This window comes from Diabrotica virgifera, chromosome 10 (genome assembly GCF_917563875.1).
Source record: "Diabrotica virgifera virgifera chromosome 10, PGI_DIABVI_V3a".
Lineage (NCBI taxonomy): Eukaryota > Metazoa > Arthropoda > Insecta > Coleoptera > Chrysomelidae > Diabrotica > Diabrotica virgifera.
In genome coordinates this window covers 105,273,061-105,290,359 of record NC_065452.1, presented here as the reverse complement: position 1 = coordinate 105,290,359, position 17,299 = coordinate 105,273,061, and the positions used below count along the sequence as shown (strand labels likewise).

The 17,299-nt window shown below is 33.6% G+C and overlaps 1 protein-coding gene across 1 annotated transcript in view; it reads left to right on the top strand.

The window, feature by feature from the left end:
* Positions 1-2,534: 2,534 nt before the first annotated feature.
* LOC114332022 (exonuclease 1-like) overlaps positions 2,535-17,299 on the top strand; it is a 74,129-nt gene continuing 59,364 nt past the window's right edge. The window contains exons 1-2 of the mRNA XM_028281721.2: positions 2,535-2,689; positions 10,963-11,267. Coding sequence (XP_028137522.2) covers positions 2,535-2,689; positions 10,963-11,267 — 460 coding nt within the window. The remainder of the gene's footprint in view (positions 2,690-10,962; positions 11,268-17,299) is intronic.

Below are 17,299 nucleotides of genomic sequence, written 5' to 3'. Positions count from 1 at the left end.
AGGTTCTGGTATGCTGGTTGATATTTCTGGAGGAGTGAATGTTGGGATGTTTTCTACTGAGGTCGAAGCGATAGGATTTGAGTTTGGATTGATAGGGTTTTTGCAGTTAGTTGCCGTATGACCATTTTGTTTACAGTTGTAACATGTCAAGTTGCCACTCGATAAGAATATTCTGTATGAAGTATTATCGTAGTTGATTAAAAACGATTCTGGAATTGTGAGGTCTGTTGGGCTGATAAAGATTTGCCTTCTGAAGCTCATTATATGACTAAATTCAGGTAACGGTGCACCAATTTTTAAAAAGGACATTGTAGATTGAATAGCAAGTCCCATGGACTCGAGTTCTTTAATTAATACATCATGAGGAATTGATGGACAAACATTAGAGAGAATAATTCTTTCGGAAGGAGTTATATACCTTCGAGCTTGTATAATCTGATTGTTAACCAAAATGTTGCCGTTATTTTCAGTCATGAATTTTTCTACGATATTTTCAGATGATAAATACAAACATATTCTATTGTTTGATAATCTAGAGCAGAATAGTATATTTTTTGGATGGATGATTTTTCCCAGCGGGAGGAGGTAATCTTGTATTTTCGCATCTTCAATGGAATTAAAAATGATTGCCTGGCGCTTAGAGGGATGTTTTTGTTGACTAAGGGCGGTAGAGTAACTTCTTGGTGTAGAATTATCCATTTGAGAATTTCCTGGTAAATTTATTTCACCGCTTTGTGACATCTTGATCGATTTTTAAACATTTCTAAGTACGGACCTGTCCCCGGCTGGGAAAAAAGCCGAGTGGACACACAGGTCGATGGTAATTAAATGTTTTTGTTTAACGTCAAGCAGATTTCGATATAAAAATTTAAAATAATGTTAAATACTAATTAGATGTTTTCTGTGGAAATTACAGTAAAACTGTACTTACAAATTTGGAAAGTTGAGATTCAATTGATCACTAATAACTTCACCAAGTTTGGTTAAATTTTGAAAACTTATTCTCACTTAATTTGAACTATTTTGTAGAGCCAAAATAAACACACCGTTCCGACATACAGTCAGGATCGGCCTCCCTTTATTATTTTTATTCCAGCTATTTTAATTGTTTTAATTGTAGTAAACTTTGTATCTAGGGCTTTTTGTCTTCCTCGTTTTAAAAATACTCTGTTACGTAGACGACGCTATATAAATATTAGCCAACAGATTTAAAATAAAAGCAAAATAATTCAATATGACAATTTCATCTAATAAAACTAAAACAATAGTAATCAGTAAAGAACCAATCAGATGTAAAATAGAAATTGATAGTATCAGTATTGAACAAGCAATGTAAATAAAATACTTTGGAATTACGCTGTCAAGTTACTAAGACCTGGACAAAGAAGTGAGAATTCAAGTACAAAAAGCAAATAGACTGGCAGGATGTTTTAATAACCACATAAATATGGCGAAACCGACATATTAACACTGAGGTGAAGTCAAGAATTTATAAATCCAGTGTCAGACCAATAATGGCATATGTATCAGAAACAAGACCCGATACCTACAGACACAATAGAAAGACTACTGGAAACGGTAGAGATGAGAGTAGGTACCGAGAAGAACTGCAGGAAATACGCTGAGAGATCGAAAGGGGAGTTAAAACATTAGGAAGACAATGTAACGTACAGTGTATAAACGACTGAACACAGAATAGAAAAAAATAATGGGATAACCACATAAGTGGAATGGGGGAGACACGTGTGGTCTACCAATCGGTAGAAGAAGTATCGGCCGACGACCGCGCAATAGATATAATGACAACCTACCATAGATGTATCAATCCGTCAATGAACAAACAGAATTGCTTATAAAGAGTAAGAAGAAGACACAACAAAGCATTTTCGCTTATGCAGCTTCAACCAGAAAATATGAAAATATTAAACAAATATGATTTGTTTGATTGACCAGATTGCCATGATGGTCGCCAACATCCGAAACGGATAGGCACTACAAAAAGAAGCAAAAGAAGATTAAACAAATCATAATTTTTATCGATAGCAGAAGATATACAGAGCCATGTACTTGCACCCCTTGTCATTATTTTTTCATGTAGAAATTACCTTTTAAAGTTTGTCGCGCTTATTTATTAACACCCGTATATTATTAGAAATATAAATCTAAAATATCAGAATATTCTTTTTTATAGAGGTATAATAAAAGTTGTCAGTTCTCATAATACGCAGCTTTTGAGTTAATAAATATCTGGTACTGAATTCTATGTTTAGTAACACTTTTGAACAAAGAGTATTTTGTTGTTTATGGACCGACTATGTTATGTATGTGTGTGGACAGCTTAACAATACTAGCGTTTAGAATGCAACTTAAACCTAGCGTCTTCACATCTAATACGATCGATTTTTTCGATTCTTTGAGCATGCCTCTCTTACGTTTCTGGATTGATGGTACCACCTAGAATTATATTGTGGTAGGTACCACTATTACGTAGATTTTTATTGTGATCGTTAGCTACAGGTTAAGTGCGAATAAAAATGGGTATTAGAGGACTCTTAAGCTATCTAAAATCCGCTGAAAGAGAGTGTCATATTAATGAGTTTAAACAAAAAACTATAGCTGTTGATAGTTTTTCATGGCTATTTAAAGGAGCCGATTTGATGAACCCCGCCAAAGATGATGGCCCCAACAGGTAAATATTAAATAATTATTTAATTGCGCCATTAAAAACATTCAACTATTTTATATTAACATTAAATCATTTCATCATCGTCAGTAATCAGCCAATCGCGCCCACTGCTGGACATATGCCTCCCTCAGTTCTTTCCAGTGTTCTCTCCACTGGTCCGCTTGTAGCAAGTATCCCGGTACTATTTTTATGTCGTCAGGCCATCTAGTCGGTGGTCATCCACGGCTTCTTTTATAGTTTCTTGGCCTCCGTTCCATGATTCGTCTTGTCCTCCTTCTATCTTATGTTCTAGCTAAGCGCCCTGCTCAGGCTCACTTAGGGTCGTGATTCTTTCGATGACGTCTTGAACTCGTGATCTTGATCTTTGCCTCATTTGTTGTTTTGTTATGTGGTCTCGGAGGCTCATGTTAAGAATTTCACGTTATAAACACATCACAAACATAATAAAATTAATAAAAATAAATAAACTATTCTAAATGGGAAATAAGCCACAATTTAACTAAAAAATGATTTTATTAACGTTTCAACGTCTTTATCGAACGTCGTTGTCAAAATACAAAATATTAATAAATTAAACAAAAATGTTGTTGCTTAAAAAATTCTTCTAATAATTTAATTTAATCGACTCATTTATATCGGCAATTCAGACATATTTTACACATTTTAAAGTAGAAGACTTTAAAATGATATTGCCAATATGTATGAGTTGCGTTCCTGGGATGACTTTACTGAAAGATAGTTCACTCGATTACATGAAATCAACCCCAACCCAAGAATATCCAATTGTGTCGCAAATTTCTCGGTAGAATGCAGTAGGATGTGGTTACCCATACTAAAAGAGGAAGGAATAGAAAGAAAATACCACGATTAGCAAGTTAATAACATATCGAGGATAGTACATATGTTATATTTTAGTATTATGTATATGTACCTATATATCTATCTATTATTAATATTATTTATAATTTAAAATAACATAATTTTTTATAAAAAAAATCAAATTTGACTATGAATTAAAAGTTTTGTGAAAAGAACCAGAGATTTAGAAAAATTAACTTTTTTACAAAAATTATTTTTTTAACAAATATTTAATTTATACGTTACTGCCCAATCAACTGATTCATTCAAACTAGAAAAAAATCAGGTCCGGCTTTAAAAAATTAGTTCGTTTTGGTCTTAGAAAAAAATTTCACCCTGTATACGGTTTTTGAAAACTCTAATAAGAATTTTACAAATTAGACAAATAGGTAATTTAAATGGTATATTTATTTTTTCCCCACACGACTACTTAATTTTTTATAAAAAAATCAAATTTGACTATGAATTAAAAGTTTGGTGAAGTGAACCATAGATTAAAAAAATAACTTTTATTACAAAAACTTATTTTTTTGACCAAATATTTAATTTATTAGTAATAATACTACCACTGCTCGTGCTCTACGTTTTAAATAATACAACCTTTTTAGCCAATTTCCAGAATTTTAAAAGGAACAGGTTGTTTTGAATAATACTAAAACATCATCCTGTATAACATTTGTTTGTCAAAAAGGAGATAAATAAATAAACCTAAATTAAACAAAAACAAAAAGAAATATTTTCCCGTCGTTTTTTGCATCACTACCTTCTCACCATGTATTAAATACTATGTGTATAAAAATGATAATTTGACATTTTAGTTGTTTGAGTACATAATTTGACTTTTCTTTCGCCATGTTATTATTTATTTGTGTTTTTTACACTGTTTGTACTTTTTTACATTATCATATTTTACAAAATAGTTTGCCGAATCTACTTGACAATGTCGCCTCCCGAGGTATGTACTTTTGCACGATGGGGCATTACCAAATTTTTCAGTTGCTGTTCGTCGGCATCTTCATGTATATCAATACGCGACAAGAACTAAGTAATTGATAAAATTATTGATTCTTGTAACATTATTAGAAATGATCCCTTAACTCTCAGGAGGTCTATTAGACAGTTGATGGTCCGACAAAGATGGATTTCATTTCGAAAATCTGATATAAATCTCAAAAAAAGTTGTTTTATTGTTTTATTTGTTTCCTAAGTTCTTTTATGTATCTATGTATACAAATGTTGTAATACACACATACATATTGTTAAATTTACTTGAACATGCAAATAAATACGTTTATGTTCAATGTTCTACCTACACAATATGTACTTTTTTTCGTTAATTTAAAAAATATATTTACTGTATTTTGCTTTTTGAAATAAAACTCTGAGAATTCAATAAAACGACACTACCTATGAATCACTAAACAAATACTATACAGGGTGATGTTTTAGTATTATTCAAAACAACCTCTTCCTTTTGAAACTCTGGAAATGAACTAAAAAAGTTTTATTATTTACAACGTATAGCACAAGCTGTGGAAGTATTAATACATACGTATAAATTAAATATTTGTTAAAAACATAGATTTTGCAAAAAAATTTATTTTTTTTTAAATCTATGGTCTTTTAATTCATAGTCAAATTTGATTTTTTTATAAAAAATTAAGTAATCGTGTGGGGAAAAAATAAATATGCCATTTTAATTGCTTATTCGTGTAATTTGTAAAATTATAATTAGAGTTTTCAAAAACCATATACAGGGTGAAATTTTTTCTAAGACCAAAACGAACTAATTTTTTAAATCCGGGCCTGTTTTTGTTCTAATTTGAATAAATCAGTTGATTGGGTGGTAACTTATAAATGAAATATTTGTTCAAAAAAAATTAATTTTTGTAATAAAAGTTAATTTTTTTAAATCTATGGTGCACTTTACCAAACTTTTAATTCATAGTCAAATTTGATTTTTTTATAAAAAATTAATTAATCGTGTGGGGAAAAATAAATACGCCATTTTAATTGCCTATTTGTCTAATTTGTAAAATTATTATTAGAGTTTTCAAAAACCGTATACAGGGTGAAATTTTTTTCTAAGACAAAAACGAACTAATTTTTTAAAGCCGGACCTGATTTTTTTTAGTTTAAATAAATCAGTTCATTGGGTGGTAATAGTGTAACAATTGACCAAAATAAGAGACACATCGATCTTAATGTTCAAAAATTATGACGAATACAAATTTCTGTAAAAATTAACAACTCGCCCTGTATATTATTAACCAATGGGAGCAGACACTTTTTAATGGTCATTTGTTATTCCTCATAGGGGCCTCCATACGAGGTAGGAGTATGTACAGTTCCTCATGACTCACCCTGTATATATGTAAAATCAGAATTTGGTATTAGTTTTGAGAGTAAACTAAATTAATGTAAGACCAAATACTTACGATGTCGGGATAGTATCACGAGGTTTTTTCCTGGTTTTTCCTCGTGATTTACTATGGAATCTCTAACGCGAGAATTTTACTGCCACCGTTGCATGTGGTTGTCTTTTTAAAGACAGATCACATTCTATGATTTTTTTGTGACGGATATTCTTGGGATGGAGTTGATTTCATGTAATCGAATGAACTATCTTTCAGTAAAGTCGTCCCAGGAACGCAACCCATACATATTGGCAATATAATTTTAAAGTATTCTACTTTAAAATGTATAATATAAATATGTCTGAATTGCCGATATAAATAAGTCAGATTAAATTAAATTACACAGGCCTGCAAAAAATATTTTTTTAAAGTTGTTTGAAATTTGATAACTGACTTTGATGTACTTTTCAGCGCTGATTTCAAAAATGTAAACCATTTTTGTCTATCACGTCAGGTTTTCTCACAAATTAGGGGGTATATTTGGGTATAATAACAAAATGTAAGCAATTTGTCACCTCTTTCCAACGTTATAAAATTTATTTTATTTATTAGTCATGTTCTAATCTACATTGCCGGTACACTTACATTTATTTTTTAAGCTCAAAAGTCCTTATAATAACGCTAACGCTTTCTGTCGAAGCTTCTTTTACTGCTTTTCCGGCTGTGGACTCGTTGAGGATCATCTCTTTTCATCACCCAGCAGTAGTCTGCTATCATGCTGACGTTTCATCTTCCTTGGTATCTTCTTTCCATTTCTTTGATGTCTCGGTGAAATCTTTCGCCCTGCTTTTCACTGACATCACCAATGCTTGCCGGGAAGTACTCAAGATGTGAGTGGAGAAAGTAAAGCTTATAATGCTCATGTTACAGCCAAACTTCTTAAAGTTGTCGATCATATCTGCGACGATTGTCTTGTAGTTTGGATCTCTTTTGTTACCGAGGAAATCGGTAACACCTAATTTAAAAGATGTCCAAGTCGCCTTTTCATTTTGTTCACAAAGTTGGGATCTCTCAATAGTTTTCTAATGTCCAGTCCGACAAAGATTTCTTCTTTTAGTTTTGCCGTGGATAAACCAGGATACTGTCCACAAAGATATCTGAAACACTCCCCTTCTTTATTCAATGCCTTGAAAAATTGTTTAATCAGCCCTAACTTAATGTGAAGTGGTGGAAGTATGACCTTTTTGGGATCCACAAAGCTTTTCCTCTCAACATTTTTAACTCCTACTTGTAGCTTTCTCTCAGGGCCCAATATTTTTTATGTAGTGTTGCTTTCTGTCTCTACTGTCCCATTCATAGAGAAAGCAAGGGAACTTTGTATAGCCACTTTGTTGACCAAGCAGCATTGAAATAACTTTTAAATCACCACATAGTGTACATTTGTGGTCTGAGTAGCAGAGTTTGCTTAACACCAGGTCATCTTCTTGGGAGAAAAAAGATACAAATTCCCTTTCCGTACATCGATACCAAGAGAAAGATGTATCCGGAACCAGCATCTGTTTATTTTTTATTCTAGATCCTAAAACTTCTGCCAATTCTTTAGAAAGGCCTAGATCTCTTACTAAATCCTTCAGCTCAAATTGTAAGAATGGAATGGGGATCGGTTGTGCCAGGATCGTAGTATTGTACAAAATACTGCTGCTTTCTCATAATTACTCTTTATTTTTGTGAAATAACTGTATTTGATAGAATGTTTTCACTATTTTTCCCGAAATCAGCGTTGAAAACAGTATGAAAATCACTTTCTCCTAATAACTCTTTATTATCATTTTGTGAAATAACTGTACGTGATGGAATTTTTTCACTATTTTTCCCGGCATCAGTGTTGAAAACATGAAAATCACTTATTAAATTTTAAACAATTTTTTGGTCGCAGACCTGTGTTATTAGAAGAATTTTTTACTAAGCAACAACATTTTTGTTTAATTTATTAATATTTTGTATTTTGACAACGACGTCCGATTTGGACGTCGAAACGTTAATAAAATAATTTTTTAGTTAAATTGTGGCTTATTTCCCATTTAGAATAGTTAATTACCAAAAAGGCCACAAGGAAATAGCTTTATAACAATAAAAATAAATTCACGTGATCGTTTAATTTCAATCAAATTTGGACAACTGCTCATCCTGTACATTTTTGTTAGTAAAATATAACGACACAAGTGATATTTTACAAGTAAAACATAAAGGCGCGTTGTTTTGGTACTTCTCTGCTTCTTCGCGTTTGAGATAATAGCTCGAATAGATAATAGCTCGAATTCTTGTGCCAACTAGAAAGTGATCTGAATCAATATTGGCGCCTCGATAGGTCCGGACATCCATCAATTTTGAGAAGTGTCTAGCATCTATGATCACATGATTAATTTGGTTGTTCGTTAATCCATCGGGCGAGGTCCAAGTTCCCATATGTATTTTTTTGTGTAGAAAACATGTGCTTCCTACGATCATGTTCTTTGCGGCTGCCAAGGTGACTGCTCGGTGTCCATTCGAATTGGTATTATTATGGAGACTATATTTACCGATGTGCGGTAGATATATTTCTTCCCTTCCGATTTTTGCGTTCAGATCACCGATTACTATTTTAATGTCACTTCTGGGACAACTGTCATATAATTCATCATAGAATTCGTCTTTTTCTTGTCATCTGTTGGGGCATGTACATTAATAAGACTAATATTTAAAAACTTGCCCATGATCCATAAGCAGCTCATCCGTGGATTAATCGGCTTAAAATCTATAATCAAATGCTTGACTTTATTATTGACTATAAAGGCTGTCCCAAATTCATGTCTAGTTCTATGGCAGCTATAGTATATGTTGTAGTAGTTTGTTTTTTGGATTATGCCATCCATGACCTGTCCATCGTACTTCTTGTATCGCAGTGATATCGGCGTTATATTGTGCTAATATGTCGCATAGTTTGCGGATGTTTCCAGGTTCGTTGAGTGTGCGAACGTTCCAGGTAAATACTCTAAGATCATTGTCCTTATTTCGTTGCATAGGTCTTAGTTGAGATTTCCGTCCGGCATCTATAACTTTAGATTTCGTAACTATGGATTTTTACGGGGTTGGGTAGTTAACCCAACGCCAAACCCCCTTTTCGGAGGACAAATTTTAGACATATTTTTGCAAATATTCTTGTTATTATGGCAACTAAAGAATTTTTAAAAATTTGTTAAAGAAAAATAATGAAACAAAAAAAAAACAGTTTAATAATAATGTATTTACTATAATAATTAATACAATTAATTACTAGATTATATCTCTTTTAAGACATAAAAACTTATTTCTCCAGGAAAAAAATATGAAATGTGTTAAAAATGTTTATAATTAACTATTTAGATGGGAAATAAGACACAATTACATTGAAAAAATAATTGTATTAACGTTTCGACGCCCAAAACGGGTGTTGTTGTCAAAATACAAAATACTACTATTTTGATAAATATTTTGATGATATTTATATAAATATTTTGACAACGACACCCGATTTGGGCGTCGAAACGTTAATAAAATTATTTTTTCAATTTAATTGTGGCTTATTTCCCATCTAAATAGTTAATTATAAAAATGCCACAAGGAAATAGCTTCAGAGCAACGTTAAAAATGTTTAACCTGATGATAGTTCGTTAAATTGATAAAAGTAATTTCAATAGCTGTACCTAATAAAAGTTAGTTTCCACGTTAACAAAAATAAACAGAGTAATTCAATTTTGACTTTATCAATTGTACCGTTACGCATATGTATAGTTACGAATTATCACCGTTACGAATTGTCGCTGTTACGAACTGTCGCCGTTACGAATTGTCCGTTACCATTTGTAAGGTTACGAACTGTCGCGTTGCGAGATGTCTTGTCACGATATTATACTACAGTATGTCCCTGATGTAAGGTGGAATCATATGGAAAACTTTTTTATTATTAATTTTACGATAAAAGTTATTCTTTATAAAAAGTTCTGCTTGGTCTAAAACCTAAGATGCAATCATCAGATATAAAATTTTATCAATAGTAGGTATACGAGGGATGTCAAAAAATATGAATTTCTCTTAAGAATAAAGTACCTTTATATTTCACAATATTGAAAATTTTTATTATGAAAAGTTGTTTGTAATTAAAAATTATATTCTAATATGCAATTTTATTCTTTTAATTGAAAAAAAAAAATTTTGAAAATTTTTCTCAAATCGCGGATACTTCAACATCATTATTATTTATGATAACTCCAATATTATTAATTTTACCAAAAAAAGTTATTCTGTATAAAAAGTTTTACATGATCTAGAAAATATGATGCGACCATAATACGTCAAATTTGATCAATCTTATACGAGGTATGTAAAAAAATATGTATTTCGCTCGAGAGTAAAGTACCTGTAATTTTCGCAATATTGAAATTTGATATTCTAAAAAGTTCTTCAAAATTAAAAACATGTATGAATATGCAATTATATCTTTCTAATTGAAATGTTGTGAACTATAAACGTACTTTACCCTTTAGCGAAATTCATATTTTTTTACCCTCGTATAAAATTGATAAGATTATATACATTATGGTTGCATTTGCATCCCACTTTCTAGACCATGCAAACTTTTATAAATAACTTTTTTTCGTAAAATAATAATATCGGAGTTATCAGAAATAAAATATAGGTATCCGTAATTTGAGAAATTTTTTTTTTCAATTAGAAGTATGAAATTGCATATTATAACATACTTTTTAATTCCAAACAACTTTTCATAATAACAATTTTAATATTGTGAAATATAAAGGTACTTCACTTTCACTCTTGAAAGAAATTCATATTTTTTTACATCCCTCGTACACTATTGATAAAATTTGATATCTGATGATTGCCTCATAGGTTTTAGACCATTCAGAACTTTTTATGAAGAATAATTTTTTTTTCGTAAAGTCAATAATAAAAAAGTTTTATAAACCAATAGTAGGTAGGTATTTGACGATGATATGATTTAAGTCATGGTAAATTTTTTTTCAGTTTGGTTAATTATTGCCTAAACAATGTCAACCTTCTCTTGAACCATGATATAAAACCTATCATGGTTTTCGACGGAAAATATTTGCCGGTAAAGAAAGAAATTAAAGAACTACAAACGGAACGGATGCAGCCAAGAGAAAAGAGGACGCACATTGGAGGTTTTAAGAGATCGATACGAAAATGTAATACAAACTTTCATCCGGCCGCAATACGCATTCTAATTAGTGAGTGCCAGAAAATGAAAGTTGATTGTATTGTGGCCCCATATGAGGCAGACGCACAAATTGGATATTTAACCAAACTCGGTAAGTACTTTTATTTGTTTTTCTTCTTCTTCAAGTGCCATCTTCGTTCCGAAGGTTGGCGATCATCAGGGCTATACGTATTTTCGAAACTGCTGACCGAAACAATTCGTTGTTGCTACAGCTATACCATTCCCGTAGATTCTTTAGCCAGGAGTTTCGTCTTCTTTCTATGGATCTTTTTCCTGCTATCTTCCCCTGCATAATTATTCGAAGCAGTTCATATCTTTCGCCTCTTGTAATGTGTCCCAAGTATTGCAGTTTTCGTTTTTGATCGTAAATATGACTTCCTTTTCTTTATTCATTCTTCTCAAGACCTCGACTTTTGTGACTCTCTCCGTCCATGATATTCTCAAGATTTTGCGATACATCCACAGTTCAAATGCCTCCAATTTTTTGATATCAATCTTTTTCAGCGTCCATGACTCCATTTCGTAGAACAGCACAGAAAGTACGTAAGATCTCATCAGGCGAAGTTTCATTTCAAGGCTCAAATCTCTTCCACAGAACACTCTCTTCATTTTCGTGAATATGGATCTGGCTTTTTCTATTCTTATTTTGATTTCTGCTGAGCTATCGTTGTCTTCATTTACAAAAGTGCCTAAATATTTGTATTTGCTAACTCGATCGATAATTTCATTGTGTAAATATAAATTTTGGACATTTTGTGTTGATTTCGATATTACCATAAATTTAGTTTTCTTTATGTTCAAAGATAGTCCATATTCTTCGCTGCAGTCTGCTATCTTATTCACCAATGTCTGTAGCTCTTCAAGTGTTTCTGCGATCAGAACGGTGTCGTCGTCGAATCTCAGATTGTTTAATCTAACACCATTTATTTTAATGCCCATGGATTGCTCAGAGAGTGTTCTATTCATTACGTCTTCGGAATAGAGATTAAACAGGGTTGGTGACAGTATACACCCTTGTCTCACACCTCGCTTTATTTCAATTTCTTCAGTGGTACTATTCTCTACTCTCACTACTGCTTTCTGATTGTAGTACATATTTGCTATTCGTCGGATGTCTCGTTTATCTAAATTCTTTTCTGCCAGGAGTCTGATTAGATGATCATGCCGCACTTTATCAAAGGCCTTGTTATAATCTATGAAACACATGAATACATCTTGATTTATGTCAAGACATCTTTGAGACATAACGTTCAGTGCAAACAACGCCTCTCTTGTTCCGAGTCCACTTCGGAATCCAAACTGGGTATCATTGATATCCATTTCCAGTTTTCTGTGTACTCTAGTGTGTATAATTTTCAGGAATATTTTCAGTACATGGCTCATCAAACTGATTGTACGGTAATCACTACATTGTTTGGCATTCATCTTTTTTGGTATAATAACAAAGGTGGATAAAAGCCATTCTTGTGGTATTTTCCCTGATGTATAAATGCTATTGAAAAGTTCAACTAAAATGTGGATCGAGTATTCTTCTATAAGTTTAAGGATTTCCGTTAGTATTTCATCTGGACCTGGGGCATTACCGTTTTTCATTCTTTTTAGTGCGTACATTACTTCCTCTTCCGTTATTTCTGGACCTTCGTCTCCTTGTATGTTACTTAGTTCCGATTGTTGTCTATCATCTGAAAAGAGTTCTTCAACATAGTTTTTCCATGTCTTCAACTGTTCTTCTAGTTCTGTTATTATGTTTCCGTTGACATTATACAGGGTATTTGGCTGCTTACGTTTTTGTGTACCTGCAAGTTCTTTCACTTTTTTATGTACATTAAAACTATCATGTTTTGCCTGCAATTGCTCTATTTCTTCACATTTTCTTTTATAAAAATCTTCTTTTGCTATTCTGATTTCCTTTGTGATTTCTTTCTGTATTTGTTTATACCTTTGTTCGTTTTTTCCTTTCATTATTCTCCGATTGTCCATGAGAAGAAGGATTTTATCAGTCATCCATCTTTGCTTTATTTTTAGTTTTTCTTTATTCAGCATTTTCTTCGCAGGACTTGTTATCGCCATTTTTACGTTTTGCCATTTTTACGTTTTGCCATTTTTTTATCTATGTTGTTCGTTGGCTGAGATGTTTCTTTTTCATGAAGTATTTTCAAATTAATACATCTTTGCAGTTCCGCCTTTACCTCCAGGTTACATAAATGACTGACGTCTATCTGGTTTGCTCTTTTTTTCTGCTCCAATCTTTTTAGTTTAATACTCATTTGCGCTATTAGAGGGTTATGGTCTGAATAGACATCTGCGCCTGAGTAAGCCTTAACGGATTTTAAGGAGTTTCTGTATCGTTCGTTTATCAGTAAAAAATCAATCTGGTTTCGAATTATTATTTGACCATTGTCCTGGGGTGATTTCCACGTATAAAGTCTTCTCTTTGGTAAGTTGAAGAATGTATTAGATACAATCATGTTATTCTCCTGACCGAATTGAAGCAGTCTGTCACCTCGTTCATTTCTTTTACCGAGTCCGTATTCTCCTTCTCCTACATGTTTGCCACTTTTTCCTTTACCAATTTTTGAGTTAAAATCACCTTGAATTACGGTAATGTCTCGTGGTTTCGTCGATTTTAATACTTGATTGATTTCTTCGTAGAATTGTTCAATTTCGTCCTCGGATTTATCCGAGGACAAAATTTCTTACTTTTCTTTTTAAATTTCTTACTTTTATTTTCTTACTTCCCATAAATACAGATAAAATATATTTAATTATGCAAGAATTTATCATACCAAGGGAATTGGTAAAGTTAGTTCAAGCCACCATGACTCACGCAAAAGCACAAGTTGAGAATCAAATGACAGATCCCGTCCAGATAACTAAAGGGCTGAAACAGGGAGATGGACTGGCACCGGCTCTGTTTAATATGTGTATGGAATATGTTATAAGAAAAATGTCAGTAAACACAAAAAAATTATTGATTAATAAGTCTAAGCAGATTTTAATGTATGCAGATGATGTAAACTTGATGGGAAGAACCGCAAAAGACATCACATTATGAGGAGCAAAGAAATAGGGCTAGCCGTCAAAGTAGATAAAACTAAAGCTAGATAAATACAAGCAAGGAAACAACGAAACATGCAGAATTTGACAATAGACGATGCTAACATTGAAGTAGTAAAACAGCTCACATACCTGGGTGCTGGGTGTACAGATAACTAAGGACGGCAGCGAGAAGAAGGAAATGCAGAAACAGATAATCTTGCTAACAAAGCATGTTTCTCTCTGTCGCAGATGTTTGGATCCAAAGACGTCCATAGGTACTTAAAGTTTAAAATATATAAAACCATAATACGACCAACATAAATATGGCGTAGAAACATGGATCATGACAGAAAAGACAATAAACCTTATTCTTCTTCCTCTACGGCACTACAGCCCAAATTGAGCCTTGGCCTCCTTTATTTTTTGCCTCCACCCTTGCCTGTCTGTGGCTGCCCTTCTCCATACACGGACTCCTAAAAGGGCTTGTGCGTCGCTGTTTATTGTGTTCCCAGCGCTTTCGTGGCTTCCCAACCGGTCTCTTTCCTTGCATTCTAGCATTCAGTGCTCGTTTTGGTAGCCTATCCTCTCTCATTCTTATCACATGTCCGGCCCATTGCAATCTTTGTATTCTAATGAAGTCTGACAGGGGCGTTTCCTTATAAAGTTGATAAAGTTCGTTGTTGTATCGACTTCTGAAGATTCCGTTTTCCCTCACAGGTCCTAGTATTCTCCTAAGTACTTTCCTTTCGAATGTGTCGAGTTTGTTTTTGGATGTTTCTTTCAGGACCCAGGCTTCACTGCCATAGCATGTTATTGGTCGAATTAAGGTTTTATAGATTCTCATCTTTGTATTTCGGTGGACACTTTTAGACCGAAATATATGGGAGAGGGCAAAATAAGCTCTGTTTGACTGCGTTATTCTCTTCCGTATTTCTCCATCTTCTGATCCGTCGGCATATATTTCTACTCCCAGGTATGTAAACTTTTCAACCGTTTTAATGTCATCTACATGTATAATGTTTTCTGGGACTATATTTCTTCTCGTCTGAGTCATTATTTTTGTTTTTTCTGTGTTAATTTCCAGACCTAGCATTTTTGTTTGTGTTTTTAACTCTGCATATGTTTCCTGTGCTCCTGTTGATGTTCTACTCATAATATTAATATCATCAGCATAAGCGGCCAGTTGAACCGTTCGGTTGGTCAGTAGATTTCCTCGCCCAGTTTGCATTTGCCTAACCGCATACTCCAGTGCCAGGTTAAACAATGTTGGGGCCAGCCCATCTCCCTGCTTTAGTCCCTGCGAAATGTTGAAAAAGTCTGTCCGGTGGTTTTGTATTCGTACACATGCCTGAGTTTCATCCATTGTGGCTTTAATGAGTCTTATTAGCTTGTGTGGTATTTCCAGTTCAGCCAAACATATAGTATAGTTTGTTCCTTTTGACTGAGTCGTATGCCTGTTTGAAGTCTACAAACACGTTGTGAATATCAACATCGTGTTCCCGTGCTTTGCTCAAGATCTGTTTGACTGTAAATATTTGATCCAGTGTCGATCTTCCCCGTCGGAAGCCCGTCTGATACTCTCCAATAATATTTTCTGCTAGTGGTTGGAGCCGCTGGTTTATAATATACGTGAGGACTTTATATGCTGTACATAGTAGAGAGATTCCACGGTAGTTTTTGCACTGGAGTGTGTCTCCTTTTTTATAGATCGGGCATACTATACTTTTCTTCCAGTCGTCGGGTATTTTCTCTTCTTGCCATACGTCTTTGATGAGCGCGTGGATGTGACTTGCTAGGTAGTCGTCACCTACCTTATATAGTTCTGCTGGTATTTCGTCAACTCCCGGAGCTTTATTGTTTTTCTGGGCCTAATGGCTTCGAAAACTTCCTCTATGGTTGGAGCTTCTACTCCATTCTCTTCTACGTATATCATACCCATTTCATCTTCCATGTCTGCTTGAGTTCCAAGTAGTGTCTGAAAATAATGCTTCCAGGTTCCTGTGACTTTCTGTTGGTCACTGATTATTTGCCCACTTTCATCTTTACATAGACTTGTTTGAGGTTTATACCCACTTTTTATCTTTTTTAGATATTCGTAAGCCCCTCTAATTTCGTTGTTTTTGAAATTTTCTTCCATTTTTTCTATTTGTCCATTTTCATAGGCTCTCTTTTTATTTCTACATATCTTGTCTGCTTTCCGTCTTGCGACTTCAAATAATGCTCGTCTTTCCCGTGTTCTTCTTGTTATGTACATTTTGTGTGCTTCATTTCTTTCCTCTATTGCTTGTCTGCACTCGTCATCAAACCATGCTGCTCTTCTCTCCTTTTTCTTGTTTTCCAGGGTGGACGCTGCTGCTGTCAGTACTGCTGTTTTGATATTAGTCCATTTGCCCTCTATGGAGTGCAGTTCTAGCGTCCTTAACTCATTTGCGACTTCTTGTTCGAACTTCTCTTTACATTCCTAATCTTCAGTTTTTCCAGGTCCAGTTTGTTTGTTCTTTGTTGTCTTTTGTTTCTTTCCCTGTTAACTCTGCATCTAAATTTGGTTTGTACTAAAAGGTGGTCTGATCCACAGCATGCTCCTCGTCGTGTTCTCACATCGGAGATACTACTGGCTGCCCTTTTGTCTATCAGAACATGGTCAATTTGATTGGTTGTGGTTCCATCTGGTGAAATCCATGTCATTTTGTGTATGTTTTTATGTGGGAAGCATGTGGAACTTATGACCATGTTTTTACTGGTGGCAAAATTTATCAAAAACTCCCCATTCTCGCTTGTTTCATTGTGCAGAGAATGTTTTCCTATTGTGCCATAGAACTGCGGTTCCTTGCCTATTTTAGCATTCATATCACCCATTATAATCTTGATGTCATTTTTTGGCGCATTATCATATACTATCTCCAGCTGTTGGTAAAAGCTTTCCTTTGTAATAATAAACCTTATTAATACCTTTGAAAGCAAGATATTCAATAGGATATTGGGACCCATTTGAGACAATGGTATATGGATAATAAGGTTCAACCAGGAGTTATAGGTATCAATATTACAAAGAAAAGAACCCTCTATAGCAAATTATGCAAAAAT